The sequence below is a fragment of the Macaca thibetana genome, chromosome 16 (genome assembly GCF_024542745.1).
Source record: "Macaca thibetana thibetana isolate TM-01 chromosome 16, ASM2454274v1, whole genome shotgun sequence".
Taxonomy (NCBI): Eukaryota; Metazoa; Chordata; class Mammalia; order Primates; family Cercopithecidae; genus Macaca; species Macaca thibetana.
The window spans coordinates 75,853,435-75,874,281 of NC_065593.1; the positions used below are offsets into that span (position 1 = coordinate 75,853,435).

A 20,847-nucleotide genomic window follows, 5' to 3' on the forward strand; every position below is an offset into this window, starting at 1 on the left:
TTACAGTGAGTGGAGATCGCACCACTGCACTGCAGCCTGGGCGACAGAGCGAGAAAGAGCGAGAGAGAGTGAGTCTCAAAAAAAAAAAAAAGAAAAAGAAAAGAAACAGATTATCAGGCCGGACATGGTGGCTCACGCCTGTAATCCCAGCACTTTGGGAGGCCGAGGCAGGCAGATCACTTAAGGTCAGGAATTCGGGACCAGCCAGGCCAATGTGGTGAAATCCCGTCTCTACTAAAAATACAAAAATTAGCTGGTCGTGGTGGCGCGCACTGTAGTCCCAGCTACTTGGGAAGCTGAGGCAGGAGAATCGCTTGAACCCAGGAGGTGGAGGTTGCCGTGAACCAAGATGGCACCACTGCACTCCAGCCTGGGTGACAGAGCAACACTCCGTCTCAAAAAAAAAAAAAAAAAATCAGATTATCGGCCGGGCATGGTGGCTCACGCATGTAATCCCAGCACTTTGGGAGGCCAAGGCAGGCGAATCACCTGAGGTCAGGAGTTCGAGACCAGGCTGGCCAACGTGGTGAAATCCCATCTCTACTGAAAATACAAAAATTAGCCAGGCAGCCGGGCGCGGTGGCTCAAGCCTGTAATCCCAGCACTTTGGGAGGCCGAGACGGGCGGATCACGAGGTCAGGAGATCGAGACCATCCTGGCTGACACGGTGAAACCCCGTCTCTACTTTAAAAATACAAAAAACTAGCCGGGCGAGGTGGCCGGCGCCTGTAGTCCCAGCTACTCGGGAGGCTGAGGCAGGAGAATGGCGGGAACCCGGGAGGCGGAGCTTGCAGTGAGCTGAGATCCGGCCACTGCACTCCAGCCTGGGCGGCAGAGCGAGACTCCGTCTCAAAAAAAAAAAAAAAAAAAAAAAAAAATTAGCCAGGCATGGTGGCGCACACCTGTGGTCCCAGCTACTAGGGAGGCTGAGGCAGGAGAATGGCTTGAAATCAGGAGGTGGAGGTTGCAGTGAGCCGAGATCACGCCACTGCGCTCCAGCCTGGGTGAAAGAGCAAGGCTGAGTTTTTGAGACTCCGTCTCAGAAAATAAATAAAATAAGAAGTAAATTTAAAAAGCAGATTATCAGATTGAGTACATTGGTTAGCTGATCCAAAATACCCCCAGATAGGATTTTTTGTTTTGGGGGGTTTTTTTTTGTTTTGTTTTGTTTTGTTTTTTGTTGTTTTGTTTTGAGACGGAGTCTCGCTTTGTTGCCCAAGCTGGAGTGCAGTGGCACGATCTCGGCTCACTGCAACCTCCGCCTCCCGGGTTCAAGAGATTCTCCTGTCTCAGCCCTCCTGAGTAGCTGGGATTACAGGAGCACACCACCATACCCGGCTTAATTTTTTTTGTATTTTTAGTTGAGATGGGGTTTCACTTTGGGAGGCCGAGGCGGGCAGACCATGAGGTCAGGGATAGATTTAAGTAATTGAAAACTCACACTTGTTAGTTACTAGGTGGTACCTATTAATTTATTTTCCCTAACACATCTCAAAGAATTTCTGGACTAGAATTTTTGTGAACTTTGTCAGAGTGTTATGTTTTAGACAAATGGGAGTTTAGAAAAATGATGAGTTCTACATATTTTAGTTGGAAAGAATTAGTTAGATGCACAGTAAAGGAAAGGCTAGTGGAACAAAAATACCACATTCTGTTCCTATTCTCATTTTCTTCCCATCATTAATGGGAATAAAATGGTTTAAAATTAAACAGTGATGCAGGGCGCAGTGGCTCACTCCTGTTATCGCAGCACTTTGGGAGGCCGAAGCAGGCAGATCACAAGGTCAAGGAGTTCAGGACCAGCCTGGCCAATATGGTGAAAACCCCATCTCTGCTAAAAATACAAAAAAAATTAATCGGCATGGTGGCGCACGCCTGTAATCCCAGCTACTCAGGAGGCTGAGGCAGGAGAATTGCCAAGATCACACCACTGCACTCCTGCCTGGGCGACAGAGGGAGACTCTGTCTCAAAATAAAAAACAAAAAAAAGTAGGCCAGGTGCAGTGGCTCACACCTGTAATCCCAGCACTTTAGAAGGCCGAGGCGGGCAGATCACCTGAGGTCAGGAGTTGGAGACCAGCCTGGCCAACATGGCAAAACCCCATCTCTACTAAAAATACAAAAATTAGCTGGGCGTGATGGCAGGCACCTGTAATCCCAGCTACTCGGGAGGCTGAGGCAGGAGAATCTCTTGAACCCGGGAGGCAGAGGCTGCAGTGAACCGAGATCATGCCACTGCACTCCAGCCTAGGGATAAAGCAAGACTCTGCCTCCAAAAAAAAAAGAAGAAAGCATTTTCCTTGGTAACTAGACTTTTCTGATTTTGTATAGTTTAAGGTATTTAGAAATTTAAGATGATTAGAAATGTATAATCACCCCAATATTTTACAGTTAAAAATCTTCAGTTTGGTGATTTTTATCACTTATACAGAATAGAGAAGGTCAACAGCACTTACAGAATTTGACTTAAGAACAGAAAGTTATTTCAGTTGTCCTTTGTTTTGTTCATTTTCACTAGGACTAGCAGAGCACCAAATGCCTTTGCTTTATTTACATTTAGAATCAAATCTATCTGACTTTAGAGAATCAGGTTGAGTAATGGTCCTTCATACACGTGTTGCTATATTAAAATTTTTGCCCCTTTTTGAAAAAACATGTTTTCTAGTTCCCACACTCACTGGGAAATGGCCAACCATCTCTGTAACTATATAATGAATTATTTATTCACAAAGTATAAGGAACTGGCCTATTCATAACAACATTGTGTGTTGATGCCAAGTAAATGTATGACCAGAATTGTAGCAGTTGAGTTCTATCCAGTAAAGAATACCCATAGAATAGTAGATTTGCCACCTTTTGAAGAGCCATAGATCCATGTTTAAAGCCCCATCTCTCTGCAGCATTTTTACTGTGGATCTGTGTATGTGTGTTTATATGTAGCCCCACAGGCAATTTTTGCTGTAATGACTCTTAAGTGGTTTCTATTAATAAATGTAGTCCTAAGTACAATAATTGCTGTTCTGAATGTGGGTGTGTCTTCTGCTAAAACACAAAATGCCAACAATCAATTTCTCTACCCCAGAGCAGCCTCCGGGTGACACTCGGAGAAAAGTAAGTGACTTCCTAGGCCCTAGCACTATGGCTGTTGCATGGAGATGATTTCTTGTGGAAGCTTGTGTGTTCTGTTGGCTTATCATTTTATGTTTCTGCTTATCTGTCACTGAGCTTTATTTGTAGTGTGATTTTTGTACTTGTGGAGATTCAGGTTTCACCCTGGAAAGATTTGGATGTGTAATTTGAAAACTGAAAAAAGTCTCAGGTACTTTTTGTCTCTTCTGGGGATTAAGGTCTCCTCCCCTCCCCAGCCCTGCCAATCGACCACCACCCCTTCCCCCAAAAAAGTAAGTTTCAATAATCTGAAATACGGTTATTGTTTAGTGACTAATGGTATTAAATTTTCTGTCCTTAGTCTATTAATAATAGATTTGCGTCCACAGACATAATACAGATCTCTGTCTAGACCTCAAATCTCTTACCTTAAAAACAAAAGCAAAATTAAAAAGTATAAAACAGAACATTTACTTTTTTCATTGGTGAAAGCTGCAAGATTCTTACCCTGTTTCCTTCTCTTCTAGTTTATTTTACTTAAATAAATAGCACCAGATGTGCACAATGTACCAAGCTATTTTTGAATATATGAATCAGCGTCTTATAAAGAGAGAGGATAAGAACTTTCCTACCTAGACTTCTGACTCTGTTCAGATTGTAGACATTTGCAGCTTCTGCAGCAGCCCCAAGGTTGAGTGAAGGACAATGATGTTGACTCGGAATTCTGAGTAAAGCTTTGGCTATGCTTACGTCATCCACTAATCAGGAGCACCTCTCTATCAGATCCAAATGCTTTCCAATCTGGAGACCAAAAATGTTCCCTGTAGGCTCAGTTAGCTATTTTTCTAGAATACAATGCCAATTACATATAATTTTTATATTTTTACAGCTGCTGATGTTATATCAAAAGTTATCCTGCGTGAAACCTGTGGGAAGTTCAATGCGTTTATTTGGTAGCATTTTGTGAATATTGTCTTTGTATGCTTTACTGTAGTTTGTTTTAAACTCTTTAACACAGTTATTTTGTGGTCATTTCTGGATATCAGCTGCTTATGTATTTTTCAAATGCTTCAAAATGAATAAAATGCATTTCATGGTGGGGGAAACTAAGAAAACACTTTGATAGAATTAGTTACTTTCTATGAGCAATTTGAGATTATTACATTCCACTAATTAAACTATGTCATGCTGCATTTAAAGAGAATGGGCTAAATATTTCATTCTTTTTATCTGAGTTTCGACCTGTTCTAAAACTGAAACAGTGTGATGAACTAACCTTCCTTTCTTGTGGCAATGTCAGATGATCTGGACCTCTTCCTTTCAAAATATTGCCTGTTTCCTTGTTTGTTTGTTTGTTTTCCTAAATGAAGTTTGGTCTCTCTTTGAGTTCAGACCTATACAATATCCACAAAGAAGAAGGCCTCCATTTTAGAATCATTCCTAGTGAGCCGGGGACAGAGCAGTTGCTATCGCTGGACTAGTTCATTTTATGCAATTCCAGATTGCCTGTGAGCTCATATTGCCAGTTACATAAAGAACTTTCTTTTCTTTTCTTTTTTTTTTTTGAGACCGAGTCTCACTCTGTTGCCTAGGCTGGAGTGCAGTGGTGCAACCTCGGTTCACTGCAACCTCTGCCTCCTGGGTTCAAGCAGTTCTGCCTCAACCTCCCGAGTAGCTGGAATTACAGGCGTATGCCATCATGCGCAGCTAATTTTTGTATTTTTAGTAGAGAATCTTTTCTGGTTTCACTATGTTGGCTGGTCTCAAACTCCTGACTTCAAGTGATCCACCTGACTCAGCCTCCCAAAGTGCTGGGATTACAGTCGTGAGCCACCGTGCCCAGTCAAGAACTTTCAAGAACTTATTTTTTTTTTTTTTTTTTTTTTTTTTTGAGATGGAACTTCACTTTTGTTGCCCAGGCTGGAGTGCAATGGTGCAATCTCGGCTCACTGCAATGTCTGCCTCCCGGGTTCAAGTGATTCTCCTGCCTCAGCCTCCCAAGTAGCTGGGATTATAGACATGTGCCACCACACCCAGCTAATTTTTTGTATTCAGTAGAGACAGGGTTTCACCATGTTGGCCAGGCTGGTTTCAAACTCCTGACCTCAGATGATCCACCCGCCTCGGCCTCCCAAAGTGCTGGGATTACAGGCGTGAGCCACCGTGCCTGGCCAAGAACTTTCTTTCTTTTCTTTCTTTCTTTTCTTTCTTTCTTTCTCTTTCTTTCTTTCTTTCTTTCTTTCTTTCTTTCTTTCTTTCTTTCTTTCTTTCTTTCTTTCTTTCTTTCTTTCTTTCTTTCTTTCTTTCTTTCTTTCTTTTTCTTTCTTTTCTTTCTTTCTTTCTTTCTTTCTTTCTTTCTTTCTTTCTTTCTTTCTTTCTTTCTTTCTTTCTTTCTTTCTTTCTTTCTTTCTCTTTCTTTCTTTCCCTTCCTTCCTTCCTTCCTTCCTTCCTTTCTTTCTTTCTTCCTTCTTTCTTTTCTTTTCTTTTCTTTTCTTATTATTTTTTTGAAACGGAATGTCGCTCTGTCGCCCAGGCTGGAGTGCAGTGGCGCGATCTCAGCTCATTGCAAGCTCCACCTCCCGAGTTCACGCCATTCTCCTGCCTCAGCCTCCCGAGTAGCTGGGACTACAGGCACCTGCTGCCATACCTGACTAATTTTTTATATTTTTAGTAGAGACGGGGTTTCACCGTGTTGGCCAGGATGGGCTCGATCTCCTGATCTGCCTGCCTTGGCCTCCCAGAGTGCTGGGATTACAGGTGTGAGCCACCATGTCCAGCCCCCAGAACTTTATTTTCTAAAGGTCAGGTGTGGTGGCTCACACCTGTAAACCTAGCACTTTGGGAGGCTGAGGCAGGAGGATGATTTGAGGACAGGAATTGGAGGCCAGCCTGGGCAACACAGTGAGACCCCATCTCTAAAAACAAAAAAACTAGCCAGGCATGGTGGCGCACACTGGTAGTCCTACCTACCCAGGAGGATAAGGCAGGAAAATCCCTTAAGCCCAGGAGTTCAAGGCTGCAGTGAGCTAGGATAGTGCCATTGCACTCCAGCCTGGGAGACAGAGTAAGGCTCTGTCCCTAATTGAAAAAGAAAAAAAAAAAAAAGATTAGCCTGGCATGGTGGCATATACCTGGGAGGCTGAGGTGGGAGGATCTGCTTGAGCCCCGGAGTTCGAGGCTGTAGTGAGCTATAATCATGCCACTGTACTCCAGCCTGGGTGACAGAGTGAGACCCTGTCTCAAAAAAAAAAAAAAAAGAATTTTATTTTCTAAAACTAATACTTTTGGGTTAGTTTTAGTAGTTTTCTGTACCGCTAGAGAATAGAAATAAATATTTGTCAAGTTACTAGTTAAGCACATTGATAGTTTAATGAATTATTCCCTACCTAGGCTTAGCAAGAATGTGTCTTAGTGTATAGCCTAGTAGACAATATGTCTTATAAGCTTATATGCATGCCTGACAAGGAAAAGGGATATAATGAAGTATCTATCTGCCGGGCGTGGTGACTCACGCCTGTAATCCCAGCACTTTGGGAGGCTGAGGTGGGCGGATCACCTGAGGTCAGGAGTTTGAGACCAGCCTGGCCAACACAGTGAAACCCCGTCTTTACTAAAAATACAAAAAATTAGCCGGGCGTGGTATCATGCACCTGTAATCCCAGCTACTTGGGAGGCCAAGGGAGGAGAATCGCTTGAACCCAGGAGGCAGAGGTTGCAGTGAGCCTATATCCCACTACTGCACTCCAGCCTGGGCAGCAGAGCGAGACTCTGTCTAAAAAAAAAAAAAAACCTAGCCAGGCATGGTGGCTCGCGCCTGTAGTCCCAGCTACTTAGAAGGCTGAGGCAGGAGAATCGCTTGAACCCAAAAGGCAGAGGCTATAGTGAGCTGAGATCGTGCCATTTTACTCCAGCCTGGGTGACAGAGCGAGACTCTGTCTCAAAAATAAATAAATAAAATAAAGTTTAATGGTCCTAGAATTTATTTTGAGAGCATTAGAAAACACAGATAAGTATAAAAACCAGTATCAAAGCAACTTTACTGATCAAGCTCTGCTTAGGAATCTCTGTTTCCTCTATTTTCTCTTTTCTATTTTATTTGTTGAACAGGAGAGTCACCAAAAAGTAGAGAGCAATAGAAGGAGTAGGAGAATAGGATTCACACGTATTGAATGTCTTATACACCAGGTAGCACTAAGCTCTTAACATGTTTTATCTCATCTAATAGAGACAACACTGTGAGATGGAAATTACTCAGCTGCTGATATAATGGAGATTCCAAGAGATCAGAGTGACTTGCCCAGGGTCACAGAACCAGTAATAGACCTGAGTTCAAATTCTGCCTCTGTATGGCCCATAAGCCTATGCTCTTTGCGTTATAGCATATGTTTTATTTAAAATAGCCTTTCCCAATTATCTTTCCCAAAATTCAACAGATGTTAGGCACAGAAGGTTCCCTAGACAGATCTCTTTGGGAAATGCTAGGTTAAACAAAGTTAATAAGTTTTCTTACTACAGAATTTCTCAGTGCCTTTAATATGGACGTATACTTTGTGATCCTCCATGAGAGAGTATGCTGCATTTCCTAACTTCATTGGACATGGAAAGTTTTTCTATCCAACTGGCAGAATCAGAGTTCCGTGGGGCCAACTTTGGGGAAATCCTGTACTGAAACAATAGGAAAATGGGCAAGAGACAGGAAGAGGCATTTTCATCTTGGAGAAAGCTCACACGACTGATAAATGTATGAAGAGATCCTTATCTTCCTTAGTAACCAGGGAAATGTAAATCAAATCCACGAGACTGGCGAAAATTAAGAAATCTGAAAATACCAATGTTGGGGAAAAGATAATAAGAACACATGTGGCTGGGCACGGTGGCTCATGCCTGTAATCTTAGCACTTTGTGAGCCAAGCTGGGTGGATCACTTGAGGTCAGGAGTTCAAGACCAGCTGGGCAACATGGCAAAACGCCATCTCTACAAAAAAATACAAAACTTAGCCAGGCGTGGTGGTCCCAGCTACTTAGGAGGCTGAGTCAGGAGAACCGCTTGGACCCAGGAGGCGGAAGTTGCACTGAGCCGAGATCGTGCCACTGCACTCCAGCCTGGTGACAGAGTGAGACTCCGTCTTAAAAACAAAAACAAAAAACACGTACGTCGCTGGTGGGAGTGTAAATTGGTATAACCATTTTGGAAAATAATTTGGCGTTGTCTCATAAAGTTGATTGTTCATATACTCTTGTCACCTAGCAATTCCATCCACTCCTAAGTACAAGTTTTAGTCAGGAGACATATTCAAACATGTTTATAGTAGCACAGTCCATAACAGCAGAACAGAAAAACAATCCAAATGACCCATCAATGTTGGAATGGGTAAACTGAGATATATTCATGTGATTAATATATTATACAGCAGTGAAAATGGGTGAACTACAGTGAAATACAACAATTTGGCCAAATCTTAGAAATATAAAAATTGATTAAATTAGAAATGGAATTTGGTGACAGGGCTTAATTTTGCTTGACTAGGTTCCTCTTATTGTCAGGGTAAGTAGTGAAGGAGACAGAGCCCACCTGGGGGTTTCTTTCTGCATCAGCAGCATCAGCTATTTTGAAACCACATACAGCCAGTAATCGCAGCTACTTGGAAGGCCGAGGCAGGAGGATCAATTGAGCCCAGGAGTTCAAGGCCACAGTGAGCCAGGATCTCACCACTGCACTTTAGCCTGAGCGACAGAGAGAGACCCCATCGCTTAAAAACAACAGCAACAAATCAACAAACCAGATACACGTGAAATGTCAGCCGACAGGGTGGCAGATTAATTTCACTGGCTTGGGCCTGGATCCTGTGCCGTGTACTCACGCTTTGATTTTTAGCAAGTCACTTAATCTCCTTGGCCCTCGTTTTTGTTAGTGAAAAGTGGAGATAAGATCTGTCCTGGCTACTTCACTGAGCTATGGAGGAGATCATGTGCAAAAGTATACCCTGGTCATCTAACAGGTATAGAGCACTGTCATCTTTATGGTTTCCTCTGCAGGGCCGCTTCCCAAAGAGTTGTTCAAGCACCGCCTTGTCAGAACACTCTCAGCTCGTGCTCTTCTGGATAGTGCTGGGCCAGGAGCCTCTCATACTTTCCCAAAGGACTTTTTCTGCCTGGAGGTCAAGTTTGTGAGTGTAGCACATGAAACATGAGCTGGCCCAGGTTTCTCCGTTTCAGTTAGATGTGCATCTAAAGAAAGAGAATCTAAAAAAAAAGAAAAGCAGTCACAGTCCCTAAATCATACACATAAATTTAGGTCTGGAAGAAGGAAACAGTCCATTAACCTGAAAGAAGAGCTGTTGGTCTGCTGTGTGTTTTGCACAAACTCAGACATGGTTGGACACCTTCCTCTAGGACCTCAGAGGCCAGAGTTGTGACACATCCTAAATGGCTAGACTCCAGCTTCACTCACAGCACACGTGGGCAGGAAAAAGGGAGCAGGCCACGTCGACTGCCTGGATGATGCCTGAGACCTGACAGCTCTGTGCCTTGCCTGCAGCTCAGGGCATCAGTGGTTCTCCCACTTCACTGGAAATGCAGGCAATGACTGGCCCGGGCTCTTGGTTTGCTAAAGAGGGGCTACTCCTGGCCACATTTTCACTAGAGCAAGATTCAGTGTTTGACCTTTTGGGATCTTGTGGTCAGGACCTTAAAACTAGGATCCTAATGCATCAGGAAATTCAAGAGAACCCCTACCTCTCTACCTGCTTCTCTTTTCCAAACATGCTTTTATTCTCTAGACATCTCTTCTCCAAGTGAGAATTTCATAGGTTTTAGCAAATGCATTGATCGTTGGAAAGGACAAGCAGATTAACGGTTGATGGGAACAGGTCCTTGTCTCCCTGTTTATAGACAGCCCTAACACTTGCTCTGATATTAGTGCTGATTACTACACTGAATGTGATGTTTTGTTTCTCTTCAAATAGTGTTGGCACCAAGTCGGGATTTGTGTGTGTGTTTGGATGCCAGTCTCCTCGTGGGTCTGAATTACCACCTTCACCACACTCCCATCCCACCCCCAGTTTTCTCTACTAACCTATTTTTTTTTTCTTTTTTAGACCAATGATGCGAGCTCAGAGTCAATAGCATCCTTCTCTAAACAGGAGGTCATGAGTAGCTTTCTGCCAGAGGGAGGGTGTTACGAGCTGCTCACTGTGATAGGTATGCGCAGGCACCGTCCTTACTCTCCTGCTCTCCTGCTCCAGGGGCTGCTGCAGCTTTCTCAGCAGCCCCAGATGTGTGTACAGCAGAGGCTCTCCGCTAGTTAGGAGGATTCATGGGCACAGACTTGCTTCTGTGGGTCTCCTCTGTTTTTTCCTGCCGAGTATGGGAAGAGATCAAACTTCCAGGAGAGAAGCTCTTTTGCCATCTTTCCTTTGTGGCTGCATGTTTCTGGTGTCCTGGCCACAGTGAGTCAGAAAGGTTGGCTGAGAAGGAACTGATGGGAGAAAAATCAAGAAATGTGAGCCATGAACGTAACAGTTAAATTCTGCTGGGAAAAGGAAAAAAAAAAAGTAACAGTAGTGAAAAATTTAACATTAAGTTTCTTTTGAAATCAAGTCCCTTTTTTAAGGAAAAATGTTTAAAAACCCTTTGTTGTTCTTGTCCTTGTGTATGGCATTCCTCTTTTCTTTTAGGCAAAGGATTTGAGGACCTGATGACTGTGAATCTAGCGAGGTACAAACCAACGGGAGAGTATGTGACTGTACGGAGGATTAACCTAGAAGCTTGTTCCAATGAGATGGTAACATTCTTGCAGGTAATAAACCATGAGTGTGTCACCTGGAGGGAGGGTGGGCTCTTGGCTCTGATAATAATTACAAGGAATTACAAAGAAATGAAGGGAGAGTAAACGTTCGGAAGTTACGGAAGCTTTCAGTGGAGAATCCTGGCCATTTGGCACTAAGGACTGGGCTCAGGCTAATTTACATTTCACTTTTCTTCTCCAAACACTCCCTTCTGGCTCCTTTATTCATTTATTTATTATTTAGAGAGAAGCTAAGTAACTTGCTCATGGCAGAGGCAGGATTCAAATCCAGGCCATCTTCTTCCAGTTGCAAGGCGCCTGCCCTGCCACCAGTGGCCATCTTCTGGCTCTCAGCATCTTATTTGCCTGATGTTCCTTTCGTTTTCTTTTTCTTTTCTTTTTTTTTTTTTTTTTTTTTTTTTGAGACAGATTCTCACTCTGTCACCCAGGCTGGAGTGCAGTGGCACAATCTCAGCTCCTGGGTTCATGTGATTCTCCTGCCTTAGCCTCCCAAGTAGCTAGTACTATAGGCGCACACCACTGCGCCTGGCTAACTTTTTTTTTTTTTTTTTTTTTTTTTGAGACAGAGTCTCGCTTTGTCGCCCAGGCTGGAGTGCAGTGGCAAGATCTCTGCTCACTGCAAGCTCCACCTCCCAGGTTCACACCATCCTCCTGCCTCAGCCTCCCAAGTAGCTGAGACTACAGGCGCACGCTGCCACGCCCGGCTAATTTTTTTGTATTTTTAGTAGAGACGGAGTTTCACCGTATTAGCCAGGATGGTCTCGATCTCCTGACCTTATGATCCGCCTGCCTAGGCCTCCCAAACGGCTAACTTTTGTATTTTTAGTAAAGATGGGGTTTCTTCATGTTGGCCAGGCTGGTCTCAAACTCCTGACTTCAGGTGATCCGCCTGCCTTGGTCTCCCAAAGTGCTGTGATTATAAACGTGAGCCACCGCGTCTGGCTTCTTTTTTTTTTTTTTTTGAGACAGGGTCTCATTTTATTGCCCTGGCTGGAGTACAGTGGCAGCAGCACAGCTCACTGCAGCCTTAACCTGCTAGGCTCAAGTGATTCTCCTGCCTCAGCCCCCCAAATAGCTGGGACTATAGGCACACCACACCTGGCTAATTTTTGTATTTTTTGTAGAGACAGGGTTTCACCATCTTGCCCAGGCTGGTCTCAAACTCCTGAGCTTGAGCAATCAAGTTGCTCCGGCCTCCCAAAGTGCTAGGATTACAGGTGTGAGTCACCATGTCCAGTCCTGACATTCCTTTCTATTCGAGAAGCAAGTAGCCACTGTCTTGTTAAACTGAGAGAGGGGCGAGGCATGGTAGCTCATGCCTGTAATCCCAACACTTTGGGAGGGCAAGGCAGGCAGATCACTTGAGCCCAAGAGTTTGAGATTGCACTACCAAACTCTAGCCTGGGTGATAGACTGAGTCCCTGGCTCAAAAAACAAAACAAAACAAAATGGAGAGAGACTGTGAGTCTAGTAAGTGCCTGGGAATTAGACTCTCCTTTCCTGATGCCAGCTTAGATTCAGAGCCTGGGACAGTTTTTCTTCAGTAGCGTTAGTTGCGCCCCTCCCCTCCTTCATTTACAACTTTTTCTAAATTGGTGGTTACCTGATGGTGCTCTAGGACCTGTTCATCTGTTCATAGTAGTTTGGTGGGTCTCAGCTGGCCTTTTCCTCCATCAACTATGTTTTCTTTCTTTCTTTTTTTATTTGAGACAAGGTCTGGCTCTGTTGCCTAGGCTGCAGTGCAGTGGTGCAATCACAGCTCACCACAGCCTCGACTTCTCCAGGCACAGGTGATTCTACCACTGAAGCTTCCAGAGTAGCTGGGACTAGAGGCGTGCACCACCATGCTCAACTAATTTTTTTTTTTTTTTTTTTTTTTTTTTTTTTTTTTTTTTGAGACGGAGTCTCGCTCTGTCACCCAGGCTGGAGTGCGGTGGCCGGATCTCAGCTCACTGCAAGCTCCGCCTCCTGGGTTCACGCCATTCTCCTGCCTCAGCCTCCTGAGTAGCTGGGACTATAGGCGCCCGCCACCTCGCCCGGCTAGTTTTTTGTATTTTTTTAGTAGAGACGGGGTTTCACCGTGTTAGCCAGGATGGTCTCGATCTCCTGACCTCGTGATCCGCCCGTCTCGGCCTCCCAAAGTGCTGGGATTACAGGCGTGAGCCACCGCGCCCGGCCTCAACTAATTTTTTGTATGTTTAGTATAGATGGGGTTTCGCCATGTTGCCCAGGCTGGTCTTCAACTCTTGGGCTCAAGTGATCCACCGCCTCGCCTCCCAAAGTGCTGGGATTACAGGCGTGAGCCACCATGCCCGGCCATGTTTTCTTTTACAATAGAAACATAGTTTTGGGCTGGGCATGGTGGCTCATGCCTGTAATCCCAGCACTTTGGGAGGCCAAAGCAGGCCTAGGCAACATGGCGAAACCCTGTCTCTACAAAAAAATACAAAAAATTAGCTAGGTATGGTGACGTCCACCTGTGGTCGCAGCCACCAGCGAGGCTGAGGTGGGAGGATGACTTGAGCCTGGGAAGTTGAGGCTGCAGTGAGACAAGATCACACCACTGCACTCCAGCCTGGGTGACAGAGCAAGACCCTGTCTCAAAGAAAGAAAAAAGAAAAACATTTTTGGCCAGGTACAGTGGCTTGGTGGCTCACACCTGTAATCCTAGCACTTTGGGAGGCTGAGGCAGAAGGATTGCTTGAGCCCGGGAGTTTGAGACCAGCCTGGGCAACAACACAGTGAGACCTTGTCTCTCCAAATAACAACAACAAAATATTTTTTGTTTTCTTATCTTAAAGAGGAATTCTGTACGTTGACCCTTGAAATTGAGATAAGCTTGTAACTTCAGAAGTCTTCAGTCAAGAGTTTGCCTTCATCATCTCTGAGTCGGTGTGCTGGCACCCTCTGTTGTTGACAGTTTCCCTGTTTGGCAGAGGCAAAGCAGTGCTGGGTCCCTGCAGGGGCAGCAGGGCCTTGTTTTTCCTATGTTGACAGGCACCTGCTTAGGCTGCTCCTAGGACTCTGAGAACACCCAGAAAGTGCCAGGTCCCCCTATTGTCCATGCTGGCACCTTCGTGTTGAGCGGCATCCTTCAGGGCCATTTGGTTCTGACTTCAGCTTCATCATTGCTTCCAGGGCGAGCTGCATGTCTCCAAACTCTTCAACCATCCTAATATTGTGCCATATCGAGCCACTTTTATTGCAGACAATGAGCTGTGGGTTGTCACATCATTCATGGCATATGGTGAGTGGGAAAGGGTTCTTGGTAGAAAGGGGTTACTGGGACTCTGTTGTCAGATTGCCTGTTTTCCTCCTCCATTACCTTTCACTGCCTCCGTGCAATTCTTTTCTCCAGGTTCTGCAAAGGATCTCATCTGTACACACTTCATGGATGGCATGAATGAGCTGGCGATCGCTTACATTCTGCAGGGGGTCCTGAAGGCCCTCGACTACATCCACCACATGGGCTATGTACACAGGTGCGTTCTTAGGTGGCCTTTCCCATGATTAGAGTGGGTAGCTGTGCCCCTGAGCCTTCAGGTAAACAGGTGAAGTTTGACTAAAGTTAATGAAGCCAGAGTTTAAAATCAAGGATCTGGATTCTTGCTGAGGATCTCTGCTCTGAAAAGAAAAAGGGCCCAGCGTGGTGGCTCACACCTGTAATCCCAGCGCTTGGGAGGCCAAGGAGGGTGGATCACAAGGTCAGGAGTTCAAGACCAGCCTGGTCAACATAGTGAAACCCTGTCTCTACTAAAAATACAAAAATTAGCTGGGTGTGGTGGCACACGCTTGTAGTCCCAGCTACTAGGGAGGCTGAGGCAGGAGAATCGCTTGAACCCAGGAGGCGGAGGTTGCAGTGATTGGAGATCACACCATTATACTCCAGCCTAGGTGGCAGAGTGAGACTTTTATCTTAAAAAAAAAAAAAAAAAAAAAAAAAGAAGGAGGATCTGGATTCTGACCTTGCCACTGACTTGGGGGATGGTCTAACAGGCTTCAGCCTGTTAATGCTGAAGCCACTGACTTTCTCTTTGCTGAGCAGCATGGTCCTGAGTGTTGTGTGAGAGGAACATCTGATGTGGACCTTTGTACTCCACCCTCTGCCTCCTTCTTTCTGTGCCCCAGAGTCAGTCTTATGCTGAGAGACCAGGGTGAAGACAGATAGCTTAGTAGATGGTGTCAGGAGATCAGCTCATAGTAGGGAAAATGGTAAAACTGGACCCCTACCTAACTCCTCACACAGAGGAGGACTCCAGCTGGATTAAAGGCTTCTATGTAAAACGTAAAACTACAGACTTAAATAGAAGGAAATGTGAGAAAATGTTTTTGTGACCTGAAGCATAAAATAATTTCTCAACATTTTAGAAGCACAAAACATAAGACAAAAGATTGATGAATTTGATTAGATCAAGAAGATTTCTATCCAATGCAAGATACAGTGAAAAAGGTGAAGAAACAAGTGACAGACCAGATGATATGAGCTTTGTCAACACAGGAGATTAGTAACAGGGAAATCTTGCAAATCAACAAGAAATGGACAGCAAAGCAAGAAAAATGGGTCAAAGATCAGAAGTCTACAAAAGAGGAAACCCCAAGACAAGCCCATCATGGGAAGAGCCACTCAAATCTTCAATCAGAGAAAAGCAAATGAAAAACAAGATGTCACCTTATGCACATGAGCCTGGCAGCAGGTGGGAGGATGGGCGAGTCCCAGTGTGGCAAGGACAGGGAGCCTCCTGTCCAGGTGGTGGAAGATGGCTAGTGCTGCCAGTCAGGGTTGTGGAACCAGAACCATCAATGCCACTTCTGGATGTACACCCTAAAGAAACCCTCATGCAGACGCATCAGGGGACATGTGTGGATGTCACCATTCACATGTGTGTTGGTTAGGGGTAGTGTGAGTGTTTGTCCCCAGAAGGGAGGCGGAGCTTCCAGTGAGCCGAGATCGCGCCACTGCACTCCAGCCTGGGTGACAGAGAGACGCCATCTCAAAAAAAAAAAAAAAAAAAAAAATTTAGCGGGGCGTGGTGGTGCATACCTGTAATCCCAGCTACTTGGATAGCTGAGGCATAGGGATTGCTTGAACCCAGGAGGCAGAGGTTGCGGTGTGCCTAGATTGAGCCACTGCACTCTAGCCTGGCAACAGAGTGAGACTCTATCTCAATAAAAACAAAAACATGGTTATGTATATGTAAAATACACATATACATGTATAACCCATGCACACAGGAGACAGCTGGCCGGGTGGAGCGTGTGAAGACCAAAAGTTTGTAGCAGGAGGGGCTCCTGCTCTCCATGACACCCTCCCTGCTTCCCCAGGAGTGTCAAAGCCAGCCACATCCTGATCTCTCTGGATGGGAAGGTCTACCTGTCTGGTTTGCGCAGCAACCTCAGCATGATAAGCCATGGGCAGCGGCAGCGAGTGGTCCACGATTTTCCAAAGTACAGTGTCAAGGTTCTGCCGTGGCTCAGCCCCGAGGTCCTCCAGCAGGTCTGTGCATGGGCCCAGAGGAGCTCCCCTACCCAACTCATGATTCCCAAGGGAGCGTTCAGGCATTGCCTGGGGTCGGGGGCTCTCAACCTCCCAGTGGGGTAAAGGGGTTCCTGGAGGTAGGGAGCCCTCAGCGTGGGCAGCGCCTGTCCATTGCAGATGGATGTGGTTCTTCCCAGGGGGTCCTAACCTCTACTGGATGCTATTTCAGCTCCCTTTAGGGACCCTTGGCACCCTATTAGAAGGGTGAGCATTTTGGAAATGTTTGCTGCTCTCTGGATCCCTGTGCTAAGCAGGAACCTAGGGCTGGCACTTCAGCTCCTTACAGAGCATCGCCAAACAGTTGCAGGTGGTAAAATAGCAGTTAGTCTTCAGTAGCACAGGCAAGGCGAGTCATTAGCAGCGGGTCCTGATTTGGAGACAGCCATCCTTTTCCTCTCCTAAGTTCTACCCTTTTTCTAAGAACAAAGACCAAATGGGGTCATCTGTGGCTTTTTGTTCCTGGCTTAGAATCTCCAGGGTTATGATGCCAAATCTGACATCTACAGTGTGGGAATCACAGCCTGTGAACTGGCAAATGGCCACGTCCCCTTTAAGGATATGCCTGCCACCCAGGTAAGCCTGCCGCCCATTGGTTTCCTTCTTGCCTGCCTGCCTTCCACAGATGTTCATTGAGTGTCTCTCACACTCAGGACACAGACCAGGAATACTAAGATGAAAGACCCTGTCTTTTCCTTCAAGAAGTCCCACCCAGTGGGGGATGGTGGACTCACTCTTTGTGAGTGAGTCCGCAAATGCGGTGGTAAGGGAGGCCAGCTTGGGGAGGCGATCCCAGGAACAGGGGTGCAAATGGAGGCCCACACGCTACATGTCTATTTAAAACATACACATTAAGCTAACCAGTTTTTATAAATGTATAAAATATGTTCTATCCTCCTACTTGGATAAATATACCTGGAAGGTCAGTTTCTAATTTAGAATTCCCACAGTTCTCAGAGTTCCATGCCAACCACATTTCAGCCAACACCTTTGGAACCCCCATTCTGTAAGTTCAGCTTCTGTTCATGCCCCTCCAGATGCCTGTCCTCTGGCCACCCTCGGATCCAAGGGTGCACAGTCAGTGGCACAGTCTACCCTTGGGAAAACAGACCCAGGGAAGAGGCTTATCCAAGCCTCATTAAATCCAGAAAATGGATTTGGGGTCATTTGGGCAAGGATTACCTGGGTCCCAGGTACTTGGAGTATGGCCTAGAACTGGGATGGGGCAGGGTGCAGGCTCTGAGTAAGCCACTCCGGAACCCACAGGCTGCTTGCCCGGTGGTAGGGGCAGCTGGATGGTGGCCAGAGTGCAGCTCCCCAGAGCAGGGGCCCAGGGAGGTCCTGGGAGGAGGCAGCCTTGAGTTGGAAGGCAGACAGCAGTCACCTGTGTGGAGGAGGAACTAGGACACTCTTCTCGGCAGACAGCAGAATGTGCAGAGACCCAGAGTCTAGAAAACACAGGATCTGGAGAACAGCAAGGAGGTGTAAATGGTGTAAATGGCCAAGGTGCAGTGCTTCTTGGGGGCTGCCAGGTGACAGGCTGCAGAAGGAAGCAAGGGTACATTGTGAAGGGCTTTGATGCCACTTCAGAGCACTGGTTCCTGTCCTAAAGCCTGTGGAGCAGCACTGAGGATTGTAAGCACAGAAGTGACAGCATAAGATAGCTCATTTACAGAGATCACCCCAGCAGATGGATTAGATCCAGTAGATCGGTTAGCAGGGTATGGAAGTCTGTGTGAGGAATCTGGGAGATCTCAGTAAAATAATTCAGTGACAGAGGATGCTCAGGAAAGAATTAAAAGGTGACTGGGGGTAAACAAGAAGTCCAGGCCTAGAAGCAGCGCCGTCCACTAGAATTTGCTGCAGGGAAGGAGGGCTTCTGTGGCTGCGCTGTCCAGCGTGGCGGCCATGAGACTGTGTGGCTGTCGAGCATTTAGAAGGTGACCAGTGAGACCGAGGGACTGAATTTTAAACCTCATTTAAATCGAAATAGCCACAAGTGGCTAGTGGCTCTCACATTAGTGCAGCCCTAGAGCAATTTCCAGGTTTCTGGCTTGGACAGCTTATGCGGTCATGAGGACTTCCACGAGGACAACAGTCCCCAGATGGGGCTGGTTTTATGTGTTGAGTTAGGGTACTTTGGAACAGCCACCCCAGCCTGGCCTCCCTTTGGGCATCTTGCTCCCGTGTGGCCTGCTGCAGTGACAGCCCAGGCTGTGGCACTGCAGGGACTGCCTCTCAGACCTCATTGGATCCGCCTGGGCATGGCAGACAGCTGCGCTTCAAAGCAGGTTCATCTGGCTGCTCCTCCCCTCTAGGGTGAGGACTCTACAGTAAAAGGAATTTGATGCCTTGTAAAGGGAGAGGAAACTGTGAGCCCTGCTTTCCAGCCATGGCAAAAAGCGGGTACTTTTGTGCAACCCCTCTCCTTTCACGTTGGCCTGGCTAGGGCGGACCTGCCATGCCAGTGACCAGCGTTTCTTTGGGAAAATTGGACTTACTCCACTTCCATCTTTTTCTGCTCTCAAATGATCACATTTGTATATTGGGAAAAGTGTATTTGTGAAGAGACTCAGGCCTTCCAGGGACCCCCCTCCAGCCCAGGTCCTGGTTCTGTCCTCCCCAGATGCTGCTAGAGAAACTAAACGGCACAGTGCCCTGCCTGTTGGATACCAGCACCATCCCTGCCGAGGAGCTGACCATGAGCCCTTCGCGCTCAGTGGCCAACTCTGGCCTGAGTGACAGCCTGACCACCAGCACCCCACGGCCCTCCAATGGCGACTCGCCTTCCCACCCCTACCACCGAACCTTCTCCCCCTACTTCCACCACTTTGTGGAGCAGTGCCTTCAGCGCAACCCGGATGCCAGGTATTCCTGCTGGCCTGGGTCTGGGCTTCGGGAGAGCAGAGGGTGCTCAGGAGGGTAAGGCCAGGGTGTGAAGGGATGCACCTCTCAAAGGTTCTGTAGGGGAATCTGGAGCTACATACAGGAGGGATCAGCTCCTGGGTGTGTCAGAGGCCAGCTTGGGGAGCTCTGGCTACTGTTTCCCATGAGCTGAGGGAGAGGGAGAGGGGACCGGAGGCTGAGGTATAAGTGGCAGGATTTCAGGAAGCTGGGGACACGGCAGTGACGCTGCGGTCTCTCCTCCCCTTTCCCTCCAGGCCCAGTGCCAGCACCCTCCTGAACCACTCTTTCTTCAAGCAGGTACCGTAGCCCCTTCGTTCTGGTTCTGGTTCTAGTCATTCTGGTTCTAACGACTCACAATGCCTTTAGCTTTCTTTCCCCTCCCTTTGAATGAGAGAAATTACCCTGCTTCCGAAGCCCCTGAAAGGCACTGCTCCTTCCTCTCGTAGAGTTGGCTCCGACAGCCCGTCTGCCACCAGGCCATGGGTCCTTGCCCCATGGTGTCCTGGGACCCAGAGCAACAGGATCTGTCACCCACCTCTCTCTTCTCCCCCAGATCAAGCGACGTGCCTCAGAGGCTTTGCCTGAATTGCTTCGTCCTGTCACCCCCATCACCAATTTTGAGAGCAGCCAGTCTCAGGACCATAGTGGAATCTTTGGCCTGGTAACAAACCTGGAAGAGCTGGAGGTGGATGATTGGGAGTTCTGAGCCTCTGCAAACTGTGCGCATTCTCCAGCCAGGGACGCAGAACCTTCCTGAGGGCTGGCCACATTCCCGCCCTCCTGGGCAGATTGGGTAGAAAGGACATTCTTCCAGGAAAGTTGGCTGCTGACTGATTGGGAAAGAAATCCTGGAGAGACACTTCACTGCTCCAAGGCTTTTGGGACACAAGGAAATCTCAACAAGCAGGGATCAAGAGGGTCCAAAGCCGACATTCCCAGTCCTATGAGCTCAGGTGACCTCCTCTACAGAAGGAAGAGATGCTGCTCTAGCTCTGGGAGCCGAATTCCAAGCCCAGGGTTTGACTCAACCCTGAGGACCGCCACCTCTTCCCAATGCTTGCGACCAGCCTCATTCTACTTAACTTTGCTCTCAGATCCTATAGGTCAGTGAAAGGGCAAGTAGTAAGCTACCTGCCTCCCTTCCCCTAGACCTCTCCCTCATAATTCCAGAGAAGGGTATTTCTGTCTGTTTAAGCACGGACTAAGGCTGGGACAGTCCATCCTTATCCCTTTTCTGGCTTGGGCCCTGACACCTAAGTCTTTCCCACGGTTTATGTGTGTGCCTCATTCCTTTCCCACCAAGAATCTATCTTAGCACCTCCTGCCAGCTGCCCTGGTGCTTTCTCCAAGGGCCATCAGTGTCTTGCCTAGCTTGAGGGCTTAAGTCCTTATGCTGTGTTAGTTTCGTTATCAGAACAAATTAAAATTTCCAGAGACCCTGCTGGAGAATGGCATTGTGTCTGCATCAGCGCAGGGGCTACAGGCTGCTTCC

The 20,847-nt window shown here is 46.8% G+C and overlaps 2 protein-coding genes across 8 annotated transcripts in view; one reads left to right on the forward strand and one right to left on the reverse strand.

Moving 5' to 3' along the window:
• Positions 1 to 20,796, forward strand: part of STRADA (STE20 related adaptor alpha) — a 39,283-nt gene extending 18,487 nt beyond the window's left edge. For 2 of the 7 annotated variants that reach the window (XM_050764964.1, XM_050764965.1), the window contains exons 4-13: positions 3,083 to 3,111; positions 10,206 to 10,308; positions 10,785 to 10,906; positions 14,054 to 14,162; positions 14,274 to 14,397; positions 16,238 to 16,409; positions 16,920 to 17,024; positions 19,075 to 19,316; positions 19,610 to 19,652; positions 19,802 to 20,796. In XM_050764964.1, coding sequence (XP_050620921.1) covers positions 3,083 to 3,111; positions 10,206 to 10,308; positions 10,785 to 10,906; positions 14,054 to 14,162; positions 14,274 to 14,397; positions 16,238 to 16,409; positions 16,920 to 17,024; positions 19,075 to 19,316; positions 19,610 to 19,652; positions 19,802 to 20,020 — 1,268 coding nt within the window. In that variant the 3' untranslated portion in view covers positions 20,021 to 20,796. The remainder of the gene's footprint in view (positions 1 to 3,082; positions 3,112 to 10,205; positions 10,309 to 10,784; positions 10,907 to 14,053; positions 14,163 to 14,273; positions 14,398 to 16,237; positions 16,410 to 16,919; positions 17,025 to 19,074; positions 19,317 to 19,609; positions 19,653 to 19,801) is intronic. The other 5 variants (XM_050764967.1, XM_050764969.1, XM_050764966.1 and 2 more) reach the window with 4 other exon arrangements.
• Positions 1 to 20,847, reverse strand: part of PSMC5 (proteasome 26S subunit, ATPase 5) — a 139,223-nt gene that overhangs the window by 109,780 nt on the left and 8,596 nt on the right. The window lies entirely within an intron of this gene.